The 21,977-nt window shown below is 34.5% G+C and overlaps 1 protein-coding gene across 10 annotated transcripts in view; it reads right to left on the bottom strand.

The window, feature by feature from the left end:
* The window catches only part of LOC123846052 (histone H3.v1-like), a 98,745-nt gene that overhangs the window by 30,645 nt on the left and 46,123 nt on the right, over nucleotides 1-21,977 (bottom strand). For 4 of the 10 annotated variants that reach the window (XM_064594041.1, XM_054507956.2, XM_064594042.1 and 1 more), the window contains one exon: nucleotides 5,335-8,173. The exons of 4 other annotated variants lie outside the window; for them this stretch is intronic. In XM_064594041.1, the coding sequence (XP_064450111.1) occupies nucleotides 7,904-8,173 (270 nt within the window). In that variant the 3' untranslated portion in view covers nucleotides 5,335-7,903. 2 more of the 10 variants (XR_006791168.3, XR_010412245.1) reach the window with 1 other exon arrangement.

The raw sequence follows: 21,977 nt of genomic DNA, 5'->3' as shown, positions 1-21,977 counted from the left end.
ACACATGTATTGAAGAAAATAAGTGTTTTTTCCAGGAAAAATGTATCAGTTTTTGAAAAAAGGCAGACCTCGCTTATATAGATTGCTAAACATTTGTCTGCAGCAGAGACCAGAGATGCATAATCAAAAAAAAAAAGACGATAGACTTTATTTTTCATGTGAAACAATCAAACACTAAGTTGTGATTTATTATGTTACATTGCACATGAATGATTACAATAATATTTCTTAAATATTGAAACATCTTTCAAATTGTCTATGTTCCATTCAAAATTCAGTCTACGATTTAAATTCTTCCAAGCTTTTGACTTCATTCCCCACTATGTTATTAAAATACCCTACTATTTTTGGAAGATATTGTGAAAGTATTTCTGGCTTCATGAATTATACGGGCATCTGTTCTTTCAATCAACAGGATACCAAATGTTTTTTACATCAATCTGTGTGAAACAATGTATATAATACTATTTTATTTCCCATGAGCTTTTAGTAAGCACTGACTTGGTAGTAAAAACTGTTTCAATGATTAGGATGGTGGAAAGGGGATGAAAAATAGTAAACAAAAAATGTATTATAAATAGTACAGTCTGAAAATTTTAAAAAAAGAAAATAGAATAAGTAGAATAGGATAAGCAGACTAAAAATAGAAAATAAAAAGGAGAATTTATGGTATAAAAGTAGCTATGATACCTTTCTACGTTTCTATTCTACATAGACATTTAAAATTAACAAGATTAGCAGAACTTGACAATTTTAACTACAAAGCTGCTCCTCTATTAAAAGGTTATTTCTTATGGCTCTAATGTTATATAAAATACTATATTTGGAAAATATGGAAGTTTATAAAAATTTTTGATATTAAGTTCTGATATGCATTACATGGATTTTGTTTTGCTCCATCAAAATCACCTTTATAAGAATTCATCCTTTAAGAATGAATCACCTAAGTTGTGCAAGAATTTTACCTAATACAACCAGCAGGCTGCTATGTTCTCTCTACAGTGACTTCTAGGCTAAGAAAGGATTCCAGCCACAAGTCAAGAGTCCATTACAGTTAAGTATCATATTGCTCTTTAAATCTTATGAAAGTGAAATGCCGTACCACAGGTATTCATCAAATGTATGTCATGTGACATATTTGGATTAATTGTCTAAAGGACCCATGCATTGATTTGAACCCTGAAAAATGACCTTGTCTCGACCTAAGATTCTGTGATTTTTATAGTTTTTATTCTATTTCTTAGTCAAAGAGACTAATTCCTATAGGGCTTCATTAATATTTCCTCCGCTCTGCATTTTAAAAGAATAAACAGGCAAAAACCCAATATTTAGTTAAAAATCCAGTGTTTTTCTCTTCTAAGAAATATTAATATCAGTTTGTTTCTTGAACAATAAGACCATGTGGCAACTCAATCACTGAAATCATAATTGAAGAGAGGAAAGACAAAAGACCTCATTCAGAGGTTACTTTATGTTTGTACTAATGTAAGAATGTTCCTTATTAAATGTGTAGCAATAATTCAGATACGTTGACCATTTTATATGACTGATTATATTCTCTATAACGTTTCTTCTCTAAAAAAAAAAGTTACATGAAAATTATTGTATGTTAAAATCTGTTTTGAGATTGAGAGAGACAGAAATAAGAAAGTGACTTCATAGTAAGAAAGATTCCTTCCCATCTAAATCTTCAAATCTTCACTTTTGGGCTGCTTTCCTTTCATATTTATGTATTTGCAGAAAATGGGATGGCTTAAATTTGCAAAAAGTACCATGAAATATATGAAAGTCTATCAGACATGGAAGTAAGCCATCTTTGATATTATTAGGTTAAAGTGGAAAATTGTGATTTGATTTAAGCAATCTTTATGAATTTATTATTTGCAACCCAGAAAAGGCACCCTCCCACCACCACTAATCCAGCCAGCAAACTCTTAGTTTCTGGCAAAGATATGATATCATTGTACTATACTTTTTGAAATTATTCCTTTTGGACTTAATTTACGAGGAACCTCTCTCCTGTATTAATTATAAATGGTTATTGGAGATTAATACTGAGGGAAACAGACACAGTGACACTCTGTAGAACTGTTTGTAACAATTAGTTATTTACTATTAATAATGGAGTGGCTTTATAGCTTATGATTTTTTTTAAAGATTTTACTTATTTATTCATGAAAGACAGAGGCAAAGGGAGAAGCAGGCTCCCCGCAGAGCAGAGAGCCCGATGTGGGACTCGATCCCAGGACCCTGGGATCATGACCTGAGCCGAAGGCAGATGCTTAACCAACTGAGCCACCCAGGCGTCCCTATAGCTTATAATTTTTAATCAGTGAAGGTATTAATCAGATAATCTTGGATCAAAGTCAATTTAGTTGCTTTTTTTTTATATCCCCTCTGAAACTCCAATTAAATACACTACTCTTCCCAGTTTCCTGTCTTAAAACTAGTTCTTAGTGTTGCCTTGAAGCTTAAACAGCTGCAACATTCCAACCATGAAGCTAGCAATGAGTAAATTACACAAATGCAAATACTGTTAAATTTCTTCTGCAAAAGGGTCTCAAAGGCATAGATTTGGGGGGGAAATATTTAGGTGTCAAAGAATTTCAGACATGAGACTATAGATATGCCCACAAGTTCCTTAAATACTTTATGGAAATGATGATGATTATTGTACAAATAAACATATCGTATAGCCATAGGATAAAGACAAATATTTATTCTCTAAAAAATATTAAATTATATACTCAATTGACACAGAAACTCAAAAGTTCTGGATAATCTGACACAAGCTATCAGAGAGTGACAGAATTCTATGGTTCCTGCCCACCTCACTTCCTTATCAAATTCTCTCTGTATAATTACTCAGCATCTATTTTTAACATTTTGTTGCATAATTATTAGCTAAGAATTATTTTCAATTGTGTAAGAAGACAACATAATGTTCCATATACACCCTGAGACTTTTAAAGGCCACTTAGTGTTGCCTGTTGAGCTTTAAAATGAGGGGAGAAGCAGCAATTATAATGGATTAAAAACATGGACAGCAAGAAGACAAAGAATTCTAGTTTCAATATTATATATATTTTCCCTGTGAAATGGACTCTGAAAATGAAAAATAGATACACAAATAATTTTATGAAAGTGCTTTTTTATGTACTTCTTTTTCTTTGTCTATTTTCCCCCACTGGACGGTGAGATATTTGAGGTCAGGAACTGTCTTAAGTCATCTGAGGACCTGGTATATTTCCTTGAACATAGTATGTGTTCAATGTGTGCTTGTTGTCTCTTCCTTGATTCTCAGGCACACATCTACATCTAACTGCTCAACCAGACACAGTCGATGTCCATCTATCCCTCATTTTCCTGACTTTATATAAAACAGTGTAGAAGCAGCTAACTTCCGTGTTGGGGCCCCACACATCTGGATGGCCTGGAATCTCAAGCCTCAATCACAGAAGCTAGTCATCCTCAAAGGTTCTGGTGTGGAAAAGTGCAAACGGGTTAATGCTCATCAGAGATCTAGGCCACCATCTGATTCATTGATATAAAGCAATGCATGGGGTTAAATTTCAGACAAATAATTCTTTTTTTTTCTTTAATAAAGCATCTTATTAGATTATGAATTTTACTCTTCTGTGCAATGGACCATATATTTTCTTCAGATGATATGAATAAAGATAATCATGTTTTTAAACATTGCAATCATAAACATGTGTCTAGTCCCAAAATACCTCTTGAGAGACTTCATACTTCTGATAATATTTTCATTTTTGAAAATATTTCTATATTATCTCAATTGAACAAGACATGTGGGTACTATGGGAAGTATAATAATTTTGGGATCCATTCAAAACTATATTCTTTAACTGTCCCCAAGTTTTGTTTAGTAAAAGACTATATAAAAGAGAGCAGAGAGGCGGTGATGTGCTCTGGTTAGATAAAAGTTCTTCCTTACCTACTTCTATTCTTACCAAAACATACCTTTAGGGTGAGTTTCATGCCCTCTATCTAAATATATTAACCATATATTGTTCCCTCCTTGAGGTCCAGTAAAAACTATTTTCCCATCTCATTACTTTTTTAGTATTCCCTTTAAGTGGGTGTTCAGACCAAATATTCAGCTAATCTGGTTCTGTTCACCAAAATGAACTTCAGGGGTATTTCATTCAGCACAGATGAAAATTAGATTAGTTGTTTTATTCCAGTCCTTGTGAATCAATGATCAAACTATTTTATGCACCAAATTTTGTAACATTATGGGTTTTCCAGCTATTCTTGAAATGTGAATCACCCTCAAAGGATGGAGATTTGTCTTTTTTCAGTGTAATGATGTACTATATGTTGGCTACTTGAATTTAAATTAAATTAAATTAAAAAATGGGGTTTAAAAATAAATGGAGTTGGATTTAAAGACAATTCCCAAAACGTTGTGATCAAAGGCAGATCCCCTGGCCTGTGGTGCCACCTTCCGAGGCAATTAACTATAAGGAGCCAATGGAGTTCAGATGTGTATATAGGATTATGCTTATCCAAAAATCAGTCACATTAACATAAATATTGATATTTATAATAAATCTTAGCAAGTGGAATATTTATTCCACAGCTGATTTAAAGAAACACAAGGGCTTATTTACTAATAGTTAAGATGCTGTCAATTATAATATTCTCAAGGGAAAATGTTCTCACCTTTTGGGATTTTATTTTTTTAATTAAAATCATTTTAGCTAGAAGATATTTTCCACAGAAGATACCATTAGAAAGACCTTAACAAAATCATAAGTTATTCTAGAGTCTTCTTTCTCTAACATTTCTTTTGCTTTTATTAAACTCAGTTTACATCAATGTCCAAAAAGTTAACAATCATTCCATTGTCATGCTATCACTCTTACTTTATTTTTCAGTACATCGTTCTCTTTGAGATGCCTATTTACATTATGCTCATCTGTGGTCATCGTATTGTGCCTAAAATTGCATTTCTTAATGTTATGCTGAATTTCTGCTTGTTGCTCAAAAGCAGAATTCTCACAAGAAAGCAACAAATTGTATTATATAGTTACCCAAAAGGCTAAGCATCCCCAAAATAGTTTCAGACATATTGACTAATTTGAGCAATCCAATTAGTTTCTCCCCATACCTCATACTTACCACAGGGAAGGCATATTTTACATAATGAGATTTACAGAAAATTCTGTCATTCTGGAGAGAGAGCCATAAAAATATATTATGCTTCAGTCTATTTTCAGCTTTTATTTTCTGCCAAAAAAAGAAAAAATAATTTTGGCAATAACTTGTCAAAGAGTCCCCTCAATTCTTTTTGTTGTTTTAGGGCAACAGAAATATTTCTATGAAACGGAGTTTTTGACCTAAATGCTCATCTCAAAATAGTTTCTTTCACATTCTCAATTCTACACTCTGCCCAGTTTTGTTACGGTCACCTGAATGATATAAAATTTTGCTAACTTATACTGATTTAAGAACCACCATAAAAAGTGCGCAGTTCTACGGACACAAACTACAAGACTGTAACTCCAATAAACAAGATTAGCTTCGTGAAATATCTTTCAATGGGCACTTTCAAGTTACCACGGTTTTCCCATCCTATATGGGAAACATTTGAAGGCACTCCAGAGAAATATCTTTTCTTTGGGATGCAAAATTAGTATCAAAAAGCTAAAAATATCTATTGGAGACAAAAGATATCAACAAATAAGCTTTCCCTTCTATTATGGGAAATAGCCTGAGGCACATGGCAGAAATAATGGCAAGGGCTTCAATTTTCCTACTGCCTTTAAATATAACTTTTTGCTTCAGTTAAAACCAATATTACATTGAAAGTACAATTTTCATAAGCTTCTATAGTTTCTTTCCTTTTTTTTTTTTTAAAGATTCTATTTATTTATTTGAGAGAGAGAGTGAGAGAGAGCATGAGAGGGGAGAGCGTCAGAGGGAGAAGCAGACTCCCCACCGAGCAGGGAGCCCGATGCGGGACTCGATCCCGGGACTCCAGGATCATGACCTGAGCTGAAGGCAGTTGCTTAACCAACTGAGCCACCCAGGCGCCCCAAGCTTCTATAGTTTCTAAAGATATCTTATTGGAATGGATAGTAAAATTTAAAATTAGATGTAAATCCATTATCACAAATTTGGAATACTTTAGAAGAAATAATGGAATAAAATATATATATAGCACACCAAGAAATTCATAACAGATGTCTCCTGAAATTCAGTATATTTACATACTTTAAAACAGTGTATTTTTCCAAAACATAACATTTCTTCTTTAGGACAATTTGTGTGTCTATAGGATGGTGGGGGTGGGAAAGGAAAAATATATTTTTTTCAAAGTTCTATACTTAATGAGGTTGAGTCTTTAGAATTCTTCCACATGCAGGACATTTCCATTTGGAGGAATATTTGAAAGAATAAAGATTGGTGATTTGCGTGGAGGTATTTTCATGCTTTTGTACATTGCCCTATGAAACATTTGCTCAGTACTCAGTCCTTTTCTTTTTATATTTTTATATTTTACATTTTTAAAGATTTCAGAGATTGGTGCATAAAAATGTATGCCAGAGCTGTTTTCAAATATCCTTCCTCAGGAATAAGGCTGAATTTGGAGGCTGCATCAATTTTCTTACTTTATGACTTTATAAAGTTTGTTTTGGAATTCTCAGTAGAGTGTGTTCAGGTAGTTGTTACAAAACCTTATGTTACAAAACATAAGGAAAAGCTGCAGGAATCTAAAGTTCAAAATTCCAAATAGGAACAACCCATTTTTTCTTATGTCTAGAAACAAACGTGAAAATCAAACGCTCCACTTCTATTGCTAATTTAGTAACTGCGCATCAAAGCTTCAAATACAAGTAAATAAAAGATTTTTTCATCTAAAGCTACCGCCATTTTTTCTTAGTAAAATGCACCACAAAAAGCAAAAAGAAAAGGAGAGGAAGGAAGGAGGAAGGGAGCAAAAGGAAAGATTTTTAAGTGGCATGCTCGAACAACAACTTTATCTTAAGAAAAAGGAAAACAACCCTTTTAAATATGCTCTATCTTGGTTTTTCTTTGTAAAATTTAAAATCATAAGAGTTTATGTTTTAGGGCGCCTGGGTGGCTCAGTTGGTTAAGCGACTGCCTTCGGCTCAGGTCATGATCCTGGAGTCCCGGGATCGAGTCCCGCATCGGGCTCCCTGCTCGGCAGGGACTCTGCTTCTCCCTCTGACCCTCCTCCCTCTCATGCTCTTTGTCTCTCATTCTCTGTCTCGCAAATAAATAAAATCTAAAAAAAAAAAAAAGTAGATTTAAAATTTAAAAAAAAAAGAGTTTATGTTTTAATTTCAGAGAATATTAGTATGAGGATTTGACATCAAATAAGCATGTATTATACCTTAAGTAAACAGATCTGCACTACTTATTTGCTTATAGATTATTAGCTGAAAGTGAGTATAAATTTGGATTACCTCCCATTCACTTAAAAACACAAACACACACTCTCATAAAATATCTTTTTATCAAAAGAGAACACTTAGAGTTTTATAATCTTTAATTCTAATATCATTTATCTCCTATTCAAATTGTTTTTTAAGCTCTTTTATTTTTTTCTGTTTTTGTTTTTTTTTTTTTTTTTTCAACTGCATCTAAGAATCTAGAATTTCACAGTTCCTTCACATTAGTGTCCTCACATGGGTGCCACATGGACAGCCAATGTCTCCACTCAGCCGTTCCTTCCCATCTCCCAAAAAGCCACTAGGAAATATGTTTGATCTCAAAATGTCATAAAACAAACTTCCATTAATTTTGTTTTTGAAGAGCAAGAATGTTTAATGGATTTTTTCCTTTGTTATTTTTCTTGGGGACAAGAAGCTGAATGTTTTATGTTTTGCAATAAATAAAAACTTTTTATCTAATTCTTAAAGCCCTGGATACTTTGTCTTCTTTCTTCCTCCTCCTCCTTCTTTCTCCTCTTCCTCCTTCTGCCCTCCCTCCTCTTCTCCTTCTCCGTCTTCCCTTCCTCCTCCTCCCCTTCTTTTTCTTCTTCTTCTTCCTCTCCTCTCCTTCTGCTCCTCCTCCTCCTCTTCCTTCTTCTTTCTTCTTCTTCTTCTTCTTCTTCTTCTTCTTCTTCTTCTTCTTCTTCTTCTTCTTCTTCTTCTTCTTCTTCTTCTTCAATAGCCACCTTATTTTTCAATATTTGAAATGAAGAAGGGTAAAGTGTAATTTGTAAACGAAAGAATACATTACCTGCAGAATTATACATTGGACCTTAAAATAGAATTTTCTCAGTATATTTTCCCATTATTGAATGGATTTTCCAAAAAAAAATACTATAAAGCTTAAGTTCTATTTGATCTATGTGAGAAATAATTTAAAAATACACTGTGAGAGACATTTACCAACCTGTATTATTAATATAGACATTTAGGTTATGGGCTAATTATTACACTAGTTTGAATTTTGCTATTTATGGCTTTGTCTCTTGTCTTTTACTCCCAACCCAATCTAAACACACCAAAATATAGATAATTGGATTCTTAAGATATAAAACTATTCTAAAGATATAGAAAAACAGAAAGTGATAAGTGGGAAGCCCATACAAATGGGAAAAAAACAAATCTTCCGAAGCCTTGTCTGAGTAGGAACAAAGTTCATTTCAGAGGTCTGCAATCTTCTATAAAGTCAGGCATCAGGAGCCATCCTGGACCCCTGTCCTTATCTGTGATGGAGTCATGGCCCCATTCTTACCTTCACAATTACCAGAAGAATCAATAAGCAAAACAATGTGCTAGCTTTCTTCTACGATTCCTTGATAAGATTTAGGGAGTAGATTTTCCAGAAATAAATGAAGAACTAGCTGACAAGTAAATTGGAGCTTGTTTGTTTGTTTGTTTGTTTGAACACAGAATTCATTGTAAGGACTTTCTCTGCATCATTATATGAAGTAAAAGGAAAATAATCAGAAAAGGTCAGACAAAGCACATTTTTTTTTCATTCTAAATGAACAATAACTGAAGTTAAAAATAGCTTTCTATTCATTTCAAAAGAGCAGTCATGTAGCAAGAGAACTGTGAGAGTGAAGTGCAAGATGGTAACTGCTGACCCTTTATGCTGCCAAGGCGTGAGTTGGCAGCGTACGCCTACCATATCCCTTTGCTCCAGGCCCCTCTGCCATGGTGAGGAAGGGCAGCGTGAAGACCCCTGAGTAGAACACCCTTCACAGTGCAGGGATTTAAAAGAAAGCAGATGTAACCTGCAAAGGCTGATTGCAGGGTGGGTTCCTATCTGCTAGGGAATATTCCAAGGTGCCTTTTGGCTCTCTACCAGTGCTCAAGTGACAGAATTCAGGTGATAGGGCCACAGACTGAGGCAAGTAATCTGCCTTAGGGATGTGCATTTCTCCACCCAGCCATTTCTCTCAAGGAGGACTCAGCACATAAATCAGAGACAGAAAGTCTGTCTCCACGGAAGCCGAGGTATAGCTGAGAGGGTGAAGGAACCATTGTCCCCAGCACTTGGCTGTCTGTTGAGAGTGTGATTATAGGCTGGAAAAATGCAGCCTTTGCAGAGGTTCAAGTGCCTGAGTTATAAAACAGAGATTAATTAGGGCAGCCAAAATTCAAAGTACTGAAATAATGAACAAGTTTTCAGGACAAATGGAATTAATTTATAATGTATAGTAGGCAGTCTGCCCAATTGCTGTGCCCTTTGTACAAGTAAAATAATTAAAAGCCTCCATGTTCTACTAACTCTATGTGAATTTTTTCAACTGATTTCTACAACTCTTGCTGGAACTAAATATAGCATATGCTTTTTTAGCTTGACAAATAAAATCTGCTAAATGGATTAGATGCTCACTATTACACAAGAATTGGACTAAATAAAGAAGTATAAGCATGGCCCTTAATTTTAAAAACCCTCAAAGACTCCTATTTTGAGTCTTTTAAGAAAGCAGTTCCCTTTTTCTCTGGTGAGGCTGAAAAACAGGCTTCGGTAGTACACTGAATCTATTGCCACCTTGACAATGAATTAATTACTAGGTGATTTGAAATTTTTCTCTTCAGAAATGCCATCATATTTATCGAAGATTCCAGAAGCTGTGCTGCAGGTAGAAAATAATTAATACAAAATCTTGATCAATAAGGTATAGAGTAAAGTACAATCTTTAATGTTACCATGTACTTTATTGCATTAGGATGAATATAAACATATACAGAATTTGGATTGATGTTATCAATAGTAAAAACTCATTTCCTCCAAGGGGGGATATTTTAAAGAGGTTAAATGGTCTGGCTGGTAATGTTTTGGTGTGTTTGTGAGATCAAACGGTAGTTTGGAATAAACAGATTCTGTGACAGGAAACTATTGTCATTTCATTAACTGATTATTTGATAAAACACAGCTGTGTATTATAAGAGTAAAAGTAAGCGCAGAAAAATCCGTAACACAGACTAGGACTACAATATTTCAGGTTCTATGAGTGTAACTGCTACATGTGATATGCCTTTTTAAAAATAAGATTATAACCCATCCTATATATATAGAGAGAGAGACCGGGTCTTTATATATATTTTTTTTCAGTAGAACTTTCCACATGTCCCTTTCTATCCTAAGTTGCCTTCTGTGCATTTTGTTGTTGTTGTTATAAAGGGTAGAAATTGGGAAGGAAATTCAGTGTTCATTTATTTGTTCTTTTCATTGCCTTCATTTGTAACTTACAAGTGGGACTCAATCCCTGGCATACAATAACTAACTTACATCGAATACGTGTACACGTCAGATATTTGGCTTCAACTCTCTCAACATCTCTCTATACCTCAGTTTGGTTGGCTCTCTTATTATCAAATCCACAATCCTCACAATGGTTTACATGAATGGTCTGAATGGTTTCTCTCACTTTGTCTCTTACCCTTCTTCTCACTCACTCTGCCCTAGTCACTTGTGTCTCCTTGCCATTAATAGAGCATGTCAAATATGAATTAGCCTCAGGACCTTTGCTGTTCCTGCTATCTAAAATGTTCAACCATCAGTTATCCCCATGGCTTATTTTTCTCAATTCATTCGTGTCTCTAGTCAAAGGTCACCCTCTTAGTAAGGCCTACCCTCAACACTTTATCTAAAATAGTGCCTGGATCTTTCTCTCTACACACTTAATTCTGTTTTATTTTACTTAATTGCAAATATCACCACAGGGCATTACACTAGGTATTAATGCAGCCACTTAATAAATAGATAAGGAGTCCCTAATAGATACCAGGCCCACACTAGGCCCATACTGAAGTGGGCCTAGGTTCTTCAGATACAGCAGAGAACAAAACAGACAAACATCCTTGCCCTCATGGAGTTTACATTTGAGTAAGGAAGATGCACCATAAACTAGACAAACTAATAAAAACATATGGTGTGTTAGACAGTAAAAAGGAATCAGTATTTTTAGAAATAGAGCAGAAAAGGGAATTGAACTGTGACAAGGGTGGGATTGAAATTTAAATTAGGTGCCCAGTGAAGGTGATTATAAGAACCTGAATGCTGGGAGGAAGCTAACCCTTTAGACAGCTGCAGGAAGGCAACTCCCAGGCAGAAGAAAGAGCACTTACTGTGGGTTGGAAGAAGGGGAGGGCAGGTATAATTTATCAGTTGATTATCTCTCCCCTGGAATGGAACCTCCATTAGGGCTTCTATCTGTGTGGTTCACTGCCAAATCCTCAAAGCTAGAACAGAAAGCTCTGACTAAGCATGTGTGAATGAATTCAGTAAGTTAATTATTCTCAGTTTACCAATGAGAAAATTGAGGCACAGCAGTTAAGTGCCCTGCCCAAAGCACCCAGGCAGATTAAGATTTGAACCAAAAAAATCTAACCCCGTAGTCTATGTGCTAACTACTATCTTCTGCTGCTATATCCCAGTTCTTTCTGAAAGTAAGAAAGTCTATATGGTATGTAGATTAAGTGGCTAAACTGGGAATCACAAAAGACTATGAAAAGAAGGAAGGAAAGAAAGAAACTATTCTAGATTACCTATTTTTATGTCCAATTTTAGGTTTAGACTCAGAAAGTTTAACACATTTCCCAAGGTTAATTCCAGAATTGTCTGAATCGAAGGCAGATGTGATCACCACTGAAGAGAACAGCGAGGGGTGGGTAGTTAGTCTTGGCCTTATCGTTGATTGGTGTGTGACTTTGGGCAGTATCCTCTCTCTGTGCCTCAGTTTCCTCAGCTGCAAAATGGAAAGGATGGGCTACACAATTCCTAAATCCTTTTCTTTTTAATGTTTTCTTTTCTCTAAATACAAAGTCCATGAAAATATTCTGGAAAGTTTTGAGTAGTTCTTGTCCACTAAGAGACGAGTAGAAATTATCTGTGAAGAAAAATGTACATACAGAGGCATTCCAAGGGGAAAGAGTTTTAAAGAGATGGCAACAGGGCATAACAATTTGTGTGCCAGGGAAATAGTACACAAATATTAGACCACTATAGCTGGAACGCAGGGTAAGGAGAGAGGCAAAGGGGATGTCTGAAGATGCTCAGTTTCTGAGCTTAGAATATGAAGAGTTTTCAGCACTGTGGTAAGGAGTTTGGATCCTACTTGATGGGTAATTGAATGTATGGACAGTTTCTACACAGAATTACCAGGGTTATTGCTTATTTTTCATATGGTTAGTGGTATATCTACATTATGGGCCAGAGCAACAATTAATGTTTTTTGTGCGAAGATGTTTTCTTTGATATGAATTGTTTCAAGACGAGGAGGACAGGGAAGAGACAGAGCTTTAGAAAGTGAATACATTTCACAGATGTTAAATAACATTAGAAGACCTTCCTTTCTCCCTTCTTTCTTTCCTGCACTAGGGTCGTTGTAATTGTGAGGCTTACAGTCCGTGCTCACAGAGTGGAAGACAACATCAAATAAACAACACAGAAACTTACTCCTCAGGTCACTTTATAGTGTATAGGGTGCAAAACTTAAAGAACAATTCTAAATTGAATATGATAAATTTTAGAATTGTCAAATGGCACTATGTACATGAGAATGGTAACTGTAACAAAGAGTTGCAAGTTTCCTTTCTGTCCTTGGTTCAGTGGTCAAGAAACTAAGGAACAGTAAAAACTGATTATAGAGAGCCCCTCCTTATTTTCCCCTCTCCTCCTTTTCCCTCCCTCCTCTTCTTGCTTATTCCTTGTTATGCTTTGCAGCAGGCATCTGTGTGAAAAACTCAAAAAGCCACGTTTACAGACTGTGTGATTCACCAGTCTTTGCACAGTATTGCATTTCTTGATGACTCACATGTTGGATAACCCATGTGTGCCCTTCATTTGTAACTGGAGATTGTGTTTGTCTCCTAGAGTTGTATGTAATTCGCATGGCCAGTAGCACATTAGTGCATCTACAGGATAAGTCAATAAAAAAGTAAGAAATATTTTTCAGCAACAGCTTGTCAAGTGCACCTAAGAAAATTTAGTAGAAATCCATTTCCGAACAGGTAAGTCAAAAGTTGCATATAACACAGATGCAAAAAGAGCATAGATACTCTGGATTTTGATCATATTAGAAAATTCCAGCCACATTCAAATCTAAATATTCAAGTTAACACAGTCAAGTCAAATTACCACCATAAAGAAGAGTGACCAAATTCTAGAAATTGCTACAGTGCTTACCAGTACATTTTATTCAAAAAATGAAATTCATGTGTAGTTTCTAAGAAACAAAGGAATTGTTACACTGATGGTTTTGGGGGGGGTGTCACATGTATCTGTATTTTAGTAACATACATGTATATATTTTTAAAAATAATATCCTTGCTTTAAGTAATGAGTTTTTTAGAAGTAAATTAATAGGCCATCTAAAACTTTATTTTCCCCTTCCCAATAGATTCCTCATATTTCTAAGGCAGAGACAACAAAGAACTCCCCCATTACTTCTCCATATTGCTTCCCTTTCTCTGCCTTCTTGACTACCATCTTTATTTTATTTTATTTTGTTTTTGTTAATGCCTTCTTTTACTCATCTATCCCCATGTATTATTTTAGAATATGTCTTACCTTCAATTTATTCAGAGTTTTAAAAAACATTCTGCGTCTCACTTTTTGTGTACCTTAGTACAGGGATATTTGGAAGTGACAAGAAGACTATCATTACAGAAGGACCACTTCACAAACTTGAAAACAAATGGACTCTGGTAAGGTATCTTCTGAGAATCAGAACATAGTTCTTCCAAACATACACGACGACATCAGCTGTTAATATCAGGCTTTTTGCAAAGTTGATGTCTGGGAAACTACTATTTATATTTTGTGTGGGGAAAAAAAAAACCTCTCCAGTTAGCTAATCCATCATAAGAAAAACAAAGTTTATTCATTTAAATGGGGAAAAATGAGGACAAATAACCATTCTCCTTTGGAAACGAAATTGTGTTATACAAATATTTCAGAATGTTTGCATCTTTAAAGTTGTGTCTTTATTAAAAGTATAAACATAGGTATGTTTCTAGTTTTCTCTAGTGAACTCTACTTTGCTTGCATCTGGAAATATTCTAATATTATTACCAACCATCTTTTACCAACAAAATATTTTTTCCTTTCCTTGATTTTAGTTTTAAGCTGTCATTATTAAGTTCTGTTTTATGCTAATGAAATTGAAATGTGGAGGAAATGAAATCAATTGGATAAAGGTAGAGATTACCTAATAATTCATTCTCCAGGAGAGAGGGCCATGTGAGCTGTGACTTGTTAGAGCAGAGGACTTACTACTGGGATTGGTATACAGATGTCTCTAGGTGGAAATGAAGCCCAGCAGTGGGAGAGGTGAGAACAAACACACTTGTAATAAGAGGATGTAATACCTGTTTTCTTAATAGAAACCTAAGAGGGTTTGGGTCTGGATTTTTAAAAAGCACTTCATTCATATAGTTCTGTATTTTAACATTTACAATGCATTTCCCCCCCTTCTTTTTGAAAATACGTTGCAATAAAAGGGGCAAAGATATTTTGATGAAGTGACTAGAGCGTGAATTTTTTTAGTCTCTATATAAAAAAAGGTAAATTCATTACATTTATACTTATTCATTTGCATATGAGTGTGTGGAAACTACAGTTCTTTGACACGAAACTGGATTAATCCAAAAAATAATGAGTAAGTACCTTTAGGAGATACCCTCTTCCCCATATGTTAATGCACAAGTAACATCTGTATTCACTAAAATTCAAACACAGCTAGGTTACTAATAGTTCTAGCAATAATTACTGAATTTTTCTATGGATTAAAAACTAGCACACTGGAAGAATAGTGCCAGTGATCCACAGTTAGCTATAAAGACAAGCTTAGGTGGAACCCTTTGAAGGATTCAGTTTTGAAACACCTGCACAATTCCTGTCACATCACTTCCGGACTAGTAGGATTTGCATCAAAGCTTTAAAGTATTTTTAATACTACAAAAGCACAAATGCACTCTTAAGTTTATATTTAGGAAAATTTCTCACAGTAATTCTTCCTAAGAGTAATGAGATTAAGGTCCAGATGATGGAGAACTATTTTTAAACTCAAATCTAAAATGTGATGCTTACTCTGTTGATAAAAGAAGTGCGGCATAGCGCAAGTTGTACATTTTGCCTATTTTTAAAACTACATATATAGTTAAGGTCCTTCCAATCCATGAGCATGGAATGCTTCGATAGTTCAGACTTTAACTTTTGGGATACAGTATGTTAACTTCCACAAGAACCAATGGCAGTCATGGCTGCGTAAGTTATGGGGTGGAGGGGGAGTATAAAGAATGGAACAGAAGACCTGAGTTTTTGCTGTACCACCTATCAGCTATGAAATCTTAAACAAATGATTTAATCTCTCAGAACTCCATTCCTCAAAAGAAAATGAATAGCTCTCAACTTCCCAATCAACTTCATGGCGTTGTGGTGAGGATTAGCATAGCTAAGGGAAGACAGAATCTGTAATGGTTAGAATGGGTTTTGGTACCAGGAAGACCAAGTTTGAATTTGGACTTCTGCCACTTTCTAACTGAAGGCCTTGTACCTTTTCAAAATCTCAGTTCCCTTCTGTAAAATAGGTATAAGAAAGCTGAGCCAGGGGCGCCTGGGTGGCTCAGATGGTTAAGCGTCTGCCTTCGGCTCAGGTCATGATCCCAGGGTCCTGGGATCGAGCCCCGCATCGGGCTCCCTGCTTGGCGGGGAGCCTGCTTCTCCCTCTCCCTCTACTGTTGCCCCTGCTTGTGCTCTCTCGCTCTATCAAATAAATAAATAAAATCTTTAAAAAAAAAAAAAAAGAAAGCTGAGCCAGACTGACTAGTTATCTATCTCTCTATCATCTATCTATTTATGTATCATATCTTTCTACCTATCTATCTAATATACTCATCTATCAAGCAATTATCACATTGTGAGTGCTGGCAAATATTAATAAGGTAGGAGAAAATATTTTGCTGATTAGTATTCCATGCAAATATAACCCATTATTAATGGAAGTAGCAGGAGTAAAATTGTATTTCTCAAATGTGTTCTTTAAAGTAAAAACTTTATGTCTAAAGTTAAAATTCTCAAGGAATTACATATTATTTAAGTTAAAGAATAACAAATAGGATATTATATCAATATCTAATTGTAATTCCTGAAAGAAATGAATGCGTTCAAGTAAAAGGGAAACATTGTAAAAAAAAAAAAGTATAAAAGGTAGATTGTCTCTATCCTTCCTTCTGTCAATCTTAAAGTATTTTTAGGTTTTCTTTTGACACCTAGGGGAGTAGCTGCTCAGGAGGCTGACTTACAGGAGTTCTTAAAGATCTTCATACCTAAAGAGAAGGCAAAGCAGTGACTCAAACAGATACTTGTACACCCACGTTCATTGCAACACTATTGACAATAACTAAAAGGTGGAAGCAACCCACTGTCTATCAATAGATAAATGAATTAACAAAATGTGGTGTATACATACAAGGGAATATTATTCACCCACAAAGATGAGGAAGTTTTGTTACAACTTTGATGAACCTTGAAGATGCTAAGTAAAATAAGCCAATCACAAGAAGGCAAACACGATATGATGCCACTTGAGGTACGTAGAGTAGTCAAGTTCATAGAGATAGAAGGTAGAATGATGGTTGCCAGGGCCAGAGAGGAGAAGGATGGAATGCAGACTTACTGTTTAATGGGTATGGAGTTTCAGTTTAGGAAGATGAAAAAATGTTCTGGAGATGGATAGTGGTGATGGCTGCACAATGATTTTGACGTATTTGACGCCACTGAACTGTGCACTTAAAAATGGTCTAAAGTTTAGGTTATATATATTTTACATCATAAAAATATCTCCCTATCCAATGATTGTCGGTACATTTTCCTGCCTCAGAATCGTAATCACGATCTTCAGTTTTTGGTGTGTATTCAGTATTTCCCAAAATAATCTGAATGGGATGTGGAAAGGAGAGTAAAACTGATCATTTTTGCTTTGGCTGAATCATCTCATTTTAATCCCCATTTTCTGAGTTTAAAATAAATTCATTTAATCCATGTTAAGATAACCAAAATGGCTTCTGGGTTTGCTTCTTCTTCTGGCTAATGGGTTTGGACTAGAATGATTGATTGATTTAGCAAGGCAGGCATTTTATAGAGCCATCCAAATAGCTCCCTATAAATGGAACTGAGGTCTATACACAAATAGTACTCATACAAATGCTGCAAGTATTTACAATTGGGTCTTTTAAAGAAAGTCTTATGTAACCGAGTATCATAATATTCTTTATATACCCTCATCAGAGCTTTTAAATTTTTACTTTTCACATACACCCTTACTCCATCCATAAGCTTTAAGATTCCAAAATTCCTATTCTAGCCCATTAGAACATGTCTTGCCCATGTGCACCAAAGGACATATGCAAGGATATTTATAGCAACAGCATGTTTAACTGCAAAGCAGGCAATAACTCAAATGTCAAAGAAGAGAAGAGAAAAAGAAATTGAGGGTATTGCACAATTGAATACTATATAGTGGTGAAGTAAACAAGCATATAATTATAGGCAACAATGTCCATGACCCTTAGCAACGTAATATTTAGTGAAAAAAGCTAGTACTAGTAAGGCTATTAGAAAATGTCATTTTTGCAAAGCTTTAAACAAGCGAAACTATCATACATACATAAAAAGATAATCCCAAAACAAGTCTTGAAAGTGGCAGAGCCACTGAGAAAATCTGTGTAGGTTACACTGCACACTTCAAAGGGCATCATTCATATCAGGCCCAGCTGGATATGAAAGTGCACATCTTGTACATTTGTTAAGTACACACTTCACACAACTTTGTATGCAATGGCCTTGATAACTGTAGCTTCTGGGGAAGAAGGGAGAGAAGGAATAAGAAACACTTTCGATACCATTCTAGTTCTTAAACTGGGTAATAGATTTATAAGTTTTCACTGTATTGCATATAATTTTTTGTATTTATCAAATAATAGACTCCCAGAAATAATTCTAGGATATATCTTGGGTTTTAGGATAGAAGAGAGTGGGGATAGAAGATCAACTATTTTCCATACATGGAAAATTTTTTATTCTACTCTATTCTTTCATCCCTAAAAATCACTATTTTTTTGCTACCTCAGGAAAAAAAATACATATTTTAAATCAAAATATTGCACTATAAGGCCCCATTTAGCTACATCAACTTCTGAAAATAAAATACTTGTCATGATTTCTCGTCAAATGTCAACTAAGTGTGGAGACATCCAATCCTGATTCCATGAAAAAGTGATATATTAAATTGTCCCAAGCTCAGTAAATATCTTCTGCAGTTCCTCAGGTAAGTAAAATATGTTGAAGGACCCTGGCATTTCTAGGCCTAACTCCTCAAACCTACTGTATGTCTGGTGATTCCCATCATTCCTACTCAATATGTAGCACACAGCATACTTGTCTGTGATTTTTTTTTTTTTAAGATTTTATTTATTTTTTAGAGAGCGAGCGAGAGAGAAACAGCATGAGAGGGGAGAGGGTCAGAGGGAGAAGCAGGCTCCCCGCTGAGCCGGGAGCCCGATGTGGGACTCGATCCCAGGACCCTGGGATCATGACCTGAGCCGAAGGCAGACGCTTAACCATCTGAGCCTCCAAGGTGCCTTGTCTGTGATTTTCTACACTAAACTATTAGCAATAAAAGTTGTTCAAAATTGTTTGAAAATTTAAGAATCAATTTACTTGTAATGGTTGGCTCTTTCCAAAACAGATGGACATAATATGATAGAAATATTTTCAGTTGAAGCTTATCTAAGGTAGTGTCACTTTCATTTAAAAAAAAATAAATGCCTCCCATGCGCACGTTAAAATCACTTATTGTCAACAAGCATCTCGTATCCCAATCTTAATATGATTTAAAAACATTATTTTAAAAACTTAGGTAAATCTACTTGAAAATCCATGAATTCCCACATTATATTTTTGAAACATGGAAACAAAGTTATCTATCAGTTACATATCTAACATGTTTCTAGACAAAATAAATTTTATTTTTTAAATATCTCTTATAACCATTTATAAATATATGTAATATTGGATAGTATTAAGGTATAAGATAATTGATTTCATATTCTTGCTGATATCTTTTTAATAAAATTCTTAAAATTTTTACACTTTTGAGAAAAAAACTCACTGTTTCTGTAGAAAATGTAACATCTTATTTTCCTATCTGCAGGAATGTTCTAAGTGAAATACTCATTTTCAGAAAGTTTTGATTGCTAAATCACTACAATAAACATTATTTTAAAGGAACACATTCGAAACTTGTTTCTCCAGTGACATTTGAAACACCATCTATATTGTATGATACACAAAAATTCAGAAAACAGCTCCTTCCATTTATATATAATAATCCCTCTATTATATATTAGCTTAACATAAAATACTTTGCTTTAAGAACAAAGTATTTTAGCTATTATTCTCTAATGGACACACATTCTTGATTTTCATTTAATATTTGTCTATAATAAACCATGTATCATTTCATATGTAAGAAAGATTAAAACCCTAAAAACAAACAAGCAAAAAATGTGGAGGGGTTATCACAATAAAAAGAAAAAAAAATCTACAAATTGGTTTAAGTTAATTAAGTTAATATAAACCAAAGTATGTCTTTTGTCTAGCTTGATTAGGTCAACTCATAAACCCAGTTTAAAAAACAATTTGCTCCATTTTTCTTGCAGAAGTGAAAAATGAGGGCAAGTACAGTATAGGAGAATTTTTAAATGAGACATACTGACAGATTATAATATGGTGTCTCATCAGATGACGTGGTGTTTTGACTGCTTGACTGCTGAAGGGCTATAATTTAAATGCCATTAAAGACACATAAGCTCTAGCATGGAGACAGGAATACTGTAAAATTTTTTGGTCTGTAGTCACAATGCAGATAAAATTGTTCCTTTGATCTTTCAATGCCAAAGTCTGTTGTCCAGAAGGGAAATGTCTTTGTGCTTCTGTCTTAAGCTAAGACAGATTTCATTTTCCATCTAAGTCATTTTGTTAACACCACATAAAAAGTAAAGTGTATTTTATCAGCAGAGCTTAGTTTTCTTTCATTGTTATTTTAGGTTACTTCAGGACTATGTAGTGCTCAAAAAAATGTGCTCAAAATACACACATCTGGGTTTAAAGTGACTAGACTCTAATTCCAAGTGTCTTGATGTGTACAGTTTACTGGGGTTTGTATCTTAGGAATTAAGAACATTGCTGTTTTCTTCTCTTCTTCTATACATGTTTCTTAAAGAGTAAGGACATATTTTGCTTAGAAGACTCACAGAACATAAACATACATTTGACCTTCGTGAGGAACCACACTAGCTAATAATCTGTAATAAAATTTATGCTGCAACCCCATTTGCAAAATCACACTGAATTCTCTCCTGACCAAGTCTCTTAATTACTGAAAACTTGTGATATGTTAACACGTTTTTAGCTTTAAATTCTAAATGTGTATGTTACATTTTAAGGGGAAATATGATCTGGGAGATGTTCATAATAGATTCATTATGTCTTGTTCTTTGGAAAATCTGACAAAACGAATCACTCATTGTGATTTGCACATAGTCTTGATAGCTCATTGTAAATTTATGTCAAAAACAAATATTGTGTTTAGACCACAGCATGCCAGTGATAGTTTCCAGAATCCAGTAAACTTTAGGTCTTAAGCATTTACATTTTGATTCTTTTAATTTTAAAAAATGAGAGATCATTTTAAAAAATAGATCCCAAGTTAAGAATATTTTTTGCCAAGATTGAATCTAATGTTAAATAAATATCGTTTATTTCTATTCTCTATTCTTACGTTTAGGAACTATTTCCAGTTTCTTTTCTAGGTGAAACTTTGGGGATGACTGAAGTAGTATATTTAAAGGCCAAAAACCATATTTTTATTCTGTCAAATTTTACTCTCTTGACAATAAACTGCTAAAATCTTGATAATAAATTACTGGTCAGGTTGGAAATAGTTTAAAGGTGAAACGTCATACGCACAAATAGTATTTATTTATTTTTCTTCCTTGATACATTTTGTTCTATCATGACATAACAAAATTCTAAAAGTCAACTTTCTGACTGACAGGTTTTTTTAGAAAATTAAGTTATTTAAAAAATGAAAAGAAAAGGAAAAAGCTTATTCAGCACTATTTCTAGAGCAGATCATGCTCAAAGGACAACTCAAGCACGTCAGGCTTTTCTGCAAAACACCCATCAACAAGCAAACAAAATCACAACCAAAGCTTGTAACTGAACTCTTCATTAATGCTGTTCTTCTAAATATTTCAGAAACGGAGGCTTCTTTTGTTGCCTGTCCCAGTGTGGGGATGAATGGAGAGGTTTCTGTTAAAAAGTCTTTGCCTAGCTTTTGTTGTTGCCCATCGGTGGCATAGTATTAGAACAGACTCTAAAGTGTAACCTCCCTGAGAGCAGTGTCCTATGCATTCTTCTTTGTATCTCCCCCAGAGCTCAATACATATGTC

Source organism: Mirounga angustirostris, unplaced genomic scaffold, assembly GCF_029215605.1.
Source record: "Mirounga angustirostris isolate CCGP_5_RB_7025 unplaced genomic scaffold, mMirAng1.0.hap1 SCAF_6, whole genome shotgun sequence".
Classification (NCBI taxonomy): domain Eukaryota; kingdom Metazoa; phylum Chordata; class Mammalia; order Carnivora; family Phocidae; genus Mirounga; species Mirounga angustirostris.
This window is presented reverse-complemented; position numbering and strand designations above follow the sequence as displayed.